Source organism: Bufo gargarizans, chromosome 2, assembly GCF_014858855.1.
Source record: "Bufo gargarizans isolate SCDJY-AF-19 chromosome 2, ASM1485885v1, whole genome shotgun sequence".
Classification (NCBI taxonomy): Eukaryota; Metazoa; Chordata; class Amphibia; order Anura; family Bufonidae; genus Bufo; species Bufo gargarizans.
In genome coordinates, this window is record NC_058081.1 from 518,210,101 (window position 1) to 518,216,100 (window position 6,000).

The following is a 6,000-nucleotide window of genomic DNA, read 5'->3' on the forward strand; positions in this document are numbered from 1 at the left end:
TAGGTTTCCTGTCCCTGGGGGTGGATCCTCTCTCTCTGTGGTACTGTCGTGGGGGAAGGGAAAATAAAGGTTAACTTTTAACTAGTAGCACATGAAATTAGACAAATTATGGTCAAATGTAAATAGGTATGTGTATGCAGGTAGCACTTTTCTCTTACATCCTTCAAACCTATAATCATCTTTCAGTTTATCTGGGGAGTCTCTATGTTTAATTACAATGGCTACAAACGGAATATTCTGATTTAGGGCTCATTCAGATGACCGTATATTTGTGTCCGCATCTGTCCCGCAATTTTCAATGGGGCCACAAAAGATTCGGACAGCACACCGTGTGCCGTCTGCATCTATACTCCTGTTCCGTGGCCCCGCAAAAAAGATAGAGCATGTCCCATTCTTGTCCGAAATTGCAGACAAGAATAGGCATTTCCATCAAAGGGCTGGTTGTTCTGTTCTGCAAAATGTGGAATGCACACGGCCGGTGTCCGGTCATCTGAATGAGCCCTTAGGCCTTTTTCACATTGGCATTAAGCAGATCCGGCAGCCTGTTCTGGCCAGGAACAGCCTGCCAGATCTGTTACTGCCAGAATTCCGTCTAGCCCAATTCACTATAATGGGGACCAGCGGATATCTGGCTGCAACCGGGCAAATATCATGAGAAGCGGTCAGACAAATACAGCTGCGCCCATTATAGTGAATGGTGCCGGAAGGAATTCCAGCAGTGCTCGGCAGTAACAGATCCGGCAGGCTGTTGTTGGCCAGAACAGCCTGCCGGATCAGCTTAATGCAGATGTAAAACAAGCCTTACTTGGGCTTTTCACATTTTTATGAGGGGCCTATAGGGTTGTTCCAATGTAATACTATGCATTTTCTATCTGAGAATAAAGTTTCGCTCAAGAATATTTTTCATGATGTGACCATTGTTCCTCATCCAGTGGGCCTAGCAGACAGGCAGGAAAGACGTTACAGCCTTCTAGAATGTGCAATAGGTGGACAGGTCCAAAGCATGTGCCAAAAGTCCACACCAAGTCTGCAGCATCCAAGACAGTCAGTGGAGGTCCCGCTACCCATCCGAAATAAGCGCATGGGGGTCAGATACATCTGATGGATAATATGTAGCAAATTAGCTTCATTCCAAACCTGAGCTGCCACTTTCTGATGGGAGAGCAGTGGGACCCAAATAATTTGCTCCCTCTGCAACCCCAGTTCTGACGATTGAAAATCTATTCAGGTTCACTTACTGGCTGGCCGTGCTGATCTCGCTGTTGCGGGAATACGTTACCGAACTGGAACTGAACGCATTGTGTAGAACTTATATCAACCTCCATAACCGAGATCTCCACACCTTGTAGAGTCAGTATACTGGCTGCAAGGACACAGAGCAATGACACAATGTGAACCACAGACTATACAGCAAGGGCACCCCAAGTATGAGTGTGTCACTGTCCTGTACCCCAAGTATTACTATGTCCTTGTCTAGTAACCCAAGTATTAGTCTGTCAATGTCTTGTCCCTCTCAAGTGTTAGTTTGTTACCATACAGTACCCCGAGTATTAGTGTTTTATTGTCCTGTACCCAGAGTATTATTATTCCATTGTCTTGTATCCCAAGTATTAGTATTTCAGTACCATAAGTGTCAATGGTGTAATTGTCTTATCTCCAAAGTGTCACTGTGTTACCGTCCAGTACCTCAACTATTAGTATGTGATTGTCCTGTACTCTGAGTATTAGCGTGTCATTGTCCTATACCCCGAGTATTAGTGAGTCATTGTCCTGTACCCCAAGTATTAGTGCGATTGTCCTGTACCCTGAGTATTAGCATGTCATTGCCCTGTACCCCAAGTATTAGTGCGATTGTCCTGTACCCTAAGTATTAGCATGTCATTGTCCTGTACCTAAAGTATTAGTGTGTGATTGTCCTGTACCCTGAGTATTAGCAGGTCATTGTTCTGTACCCCAGGTATTAGTGTGTCATTGTCCTGTACCCCAAGTATTAGTGTGTGATTGTCCTGTACCCTGAGTATTAGGATGTCATTGTCATGTACCCCAAGTGTTATTCCTTTTCATAGGCATAACTCACAGTCTACGTTCACTGTCCAGTTAATCTGTAAAACCGGCACTCGATTTCCCCATTTATCCTTTCTGATGCCTGCTGTGACATCCAAGTTGGAGGGGGCAGTAGGGGTCCAAGTGTAATGGTGTAACCAGCTTAGGTCCATACAGTTACCTAAATGAAAATTTAATTAACTTAAAGGGATTATCGAAGAAACAAAAGGAAAATAAACACAGAAAATACACTTTATTATAAAGAAATTCCTAAATTCCTTTATTTAGAATAATACTCATATTGTCTTGGGGGCAATCAGTGGGAGAATTAAAGGGAATGTATCATCAGAAAATTACCTACTGTTTAAGGGTACTTTCACACTAGCATTAATAGAACCTGGCAGGCAGTTCCAGCAATGGAACTGCCTGCCGGATCCGGCAAACTGTACACAAATGGATATCCTTGTTTCCGGATCCGTTAGATGGATTCGGTAAAATACAGGATACGTAATAACGGATCCGGTATTTTAATTTTTCCAAAGATCAAAAGCAAAAATAGCTCCTCCTATATCCCTGTGCATGTGCAGACCGGAAAACCGTCAATTTCCACAAAGATCCAGCATCAATACATATCTATGGAAATTAATGCTGGATCCGGCAAGTGCGGTATTGTTCCGCAGCATATTTTGTCCAGTCAAATACCGTAAAAAGGGACGGAACGGAAGACATCCTGATGCAAACTGAACAGATTGCTTTCCATTCAGAATGCATTAGGACAAAATTGATGCGTTTTTTTTTCGGTATTGAGACTCTTTACCGGATTTCAGTACCGGAAAAGAATAACGCTAGTGTGAAAGTACCCTTAATCACGTTTTTATGTTTAATATATTTTGAAAGAATTTTTGACGATGTTATTTTAAATTTTCCATGTTTTTATCGATAAAAAAAAATAATCCTGCAGTTTTTGCACTGGCCACTAAAGGCACATTTAGACGCGCCAAGCAGCAGCTGATTATCGGGAAGGAAGCGTTCTTTCCCAATAGCCAGCTCCTCGCTCAGTGAAGGTAAAGTGCCTATTTACATGCAGCGATCTCCTCCACAGTATGAAGACAAGGGTTGGCTCTCGTCCACATACAGCGGCATTGTTTCTGGACAGCAGATCGGATTGCAGGGTGGTCATAAGCAGGGAAACGAGTGGTGTATAAATCCAGCCAGCAAAGGGAGCAATATGGACAATCACAATACAGTAGTGAGTGCCTTGTATTAACTTCCTCTACATAATAAATGCCATCTGCTGAAGTGAGACAACCCCTTTAATGATTTCCAAGGGGCGCTCAGAGCTCAAATTCAGCCCCATCCACATTAAAGAATAGCTAACATGGCACTCCCCATTTCCTTATATTCTCTGCATTCACATCAGCCCATAAATTCGTTCCAATCAGACACTTTGCAGCATCGGGCTCTCTTTTCGGAAGGACCAGGACAACGGCCATTTTGCTTCACATGTGACACTTCATCCAGGTCCCTCACGTGCAATACAAAATGGCTGTTATGCTAGTCCTTCTGGGAAGGGAGTCCGCTATTGCCCGTCGCTGCAAAGTGTCGGATTTATGGGCTGGTGTGAATACGAAGAATATAAGGGAATAGGGAGTGCCGTGCTAGCTATTCTTTACTGCAGCTGAAACCTTTGCACACAAATACGGATGGGCACACCATCTATTCTACCGCACGGCATGGTTGTGATGTGGTCGCGCTGTGTCCTAGCACCGTACGACCTCACAACCCGCAGTTAGGACCGCACTGTACGTCTGCATTGTTACTGGCTATGTTGCTGCTGTGTTAATGTAGTGTCCTAATTAGTAAATTGGAGCTCGCTGCGGCTTGTACGGTCGCGCAGTACTGATCCATAGCGCAGCCGCGTTGTGTGGTCTTACCGTTATAAATGTGCGCGTGACAAGTGCAGCAATTACATAATTATAGATCACTTACTGTCCAAAACTTTGCACTCAACCCCCTGCGAAAAAGGAAAAGAACAAGGTTAGGAAGGCTTGTGAGCAATGGAAACGGGTGGCGGGGTGAAGGAAACAACATGGGGGGGTCAGATCCCAATAGATGACAACTAGGCAATGAAACTGAATGCTGGATGTGCATGAGCAATTACATCAGGGGCTCCTGGATTACCGATACAATACCTAGCGGGTACACGGTTGGCACTACTGAAATCATGCCCATAACCAGGAGACTGCTGGGGGCTTCATCCTAGAAAAAAAATCCTGGCCCCTCTCAGCTTGGTAGACATGGCACAAAACTTTGCAGATGGGGCAGGGGAGTCATGCCTCTGAGTGCACCTGTCAATAACTTCATGAGATGGCATTGGGGCACCTACTCCATACATTACCATGGGCAGCTGTCAGTCACTGACAGGACGGACACATAGTGGCGGGTAAACTCACCGGCTGTGAACAGTTGAAGTCTGAGGAGTCCATGATTCGGAGCCCCAGGGCGGCAGACATCACCCCGCCAAAGATAAAGAAGGGTAAACCGGGCGCCATAGCCCTCTCATGGACAGCGCCGTCTGGGTGACCACTTTACTTCCTCCTTCCCTCAGCGGAGAACTGAATGCAAATCACCAAGAGCGGGCTGACCAATGAGAACGCGCCTTCCAGCCCAGGTGAGGCTGTGAGAGAGAGAGGGCGGCTATTCCGGGAAGAGAGCACTGGGAAATCCCAGGTATGCAAATCAGAAGGCGGGGCCTGGCTTTGACCTGGCTCTATTATTATTAGCCTCGCAGTTGTTATTCCAGTCCAGACGTAGGAGGAACTCGGAGAAGAGAGCGCTTTACGGCTTTACGGCTTTACACCCTTTATCCTGCTATAAGACTCTGCGGCAGATAGAACTCAGTCCTGGTTAAAAAGCGTGTGCACAGAAGCAATAAACACGCCAACGCGTTTCGGTCCAGCCCTCCTTGGTCATGACTTAGTTCTGTTAGTACAATAAACTGTGCGCATCACATCCTATAAAGCAGGTGAAAACAAAACCAAATCTGCACAGGTTGTGGATTATGCACGGTTTTCATGTGTTAAAATGGCAGCGTAATACAGTATCAGCAAAGCATGTGTAATAAGGGTACTGTCACACTAGCATTATTCTTTTCCGGCACTGAGTTCCGTCACAGGGGCTCTATACCGGAAAAGAACTGATCAGTTTTATCCTAATGCATTCTGAATGGAGAGTAATCCGTTCAAGATGTCTTCAGTTCAGCCTTTTTGAATGATCAGGACAGAGATAAAACCGCAGCATGCTACGGTTTTATCTCCGGCCAGAAAAACTGAACACTTGACTGAATGCCCCATCCAGCCAGATGACACCGGAAAGACGGATCCGGCATTTCAATGCATTTGTAAGACGGATCAGGATCCGGATCCGTCTTATAAATGCTATCAGTTGGCATATGTTTTGACGGATCCGGCAGGCTGTTCCGGCGACATAACTGCCTGCCGGATCACTCTGTCGCAAGTGTGAAAGTACCCTTAGACAGATCTCATGTACACTTTACTTCTTTCTTCTGTGGCAAAACTTCCCAAGAACTGCAAGTAACACATACAGTTTGGGTGCAGAAACACTCATGTGCGTGTTTACCCACACCCGTGTGCAGGTAGGCTTAGCACATGAACTTTTCATAGTACTGCCACTATAGCCCGACAGTATTAGGCCTCATGCACACAACCGTAGTTTGTATCCGCATTCGAGCCGCATTTTTGCTCTGATGCGGACCCATTCACTTCAGTGGGGCCGCAATAGATGCGGACAGCACACGGGGCTGCAAAAAAAATAGAACATGTCCTATTCTTATCCATTTTGCGGACAAGAATAGGCATTTCTTATAATGGTGGCCCGTTCCGCAAAGCCGGCATCCATGTTTTGCGGATCCGCAATTTGCGTTGTGTGCATGTAGCC

General features: G+C 45.6%; 1 protein-coding gene across 1 annotated transcript in view; it reads right to left on the minus strand.

The window, feature by feature from the left end:
• Positions 1-4,720, minus strand: part of IL17RA (interleukin 17 receptor A) — a 29,686-nt gene extending 24,966 nt beyond the window's left edge. The window contains exons 1-4 of the mRNA XM_044281363.1: positions 4,497-4,720; positions 4,033-4,057; positions 2,078-2,224; positions 1,239-1,363 (exon numbers count right to left, since the gene is read on the minus strand). Coding sequence (XP_044137298.1) covers positions 1,239-1,363; positions 2,078-2,224; positions 4,033-4,057; positions 4,497-4,595 — 396 coding nt within the window. The 5' untranslated portion in view covers positions 4,596-4,720. The remainder of the gene's footprint in view (positions 1-1,238; positions 1,364-2,077; positions 2,225-4,032; positions 4,058-4,496) is intronic.
• Between the last annotated feature and the right edge of the window lie 1,280 nt (positions 4,721-6,000).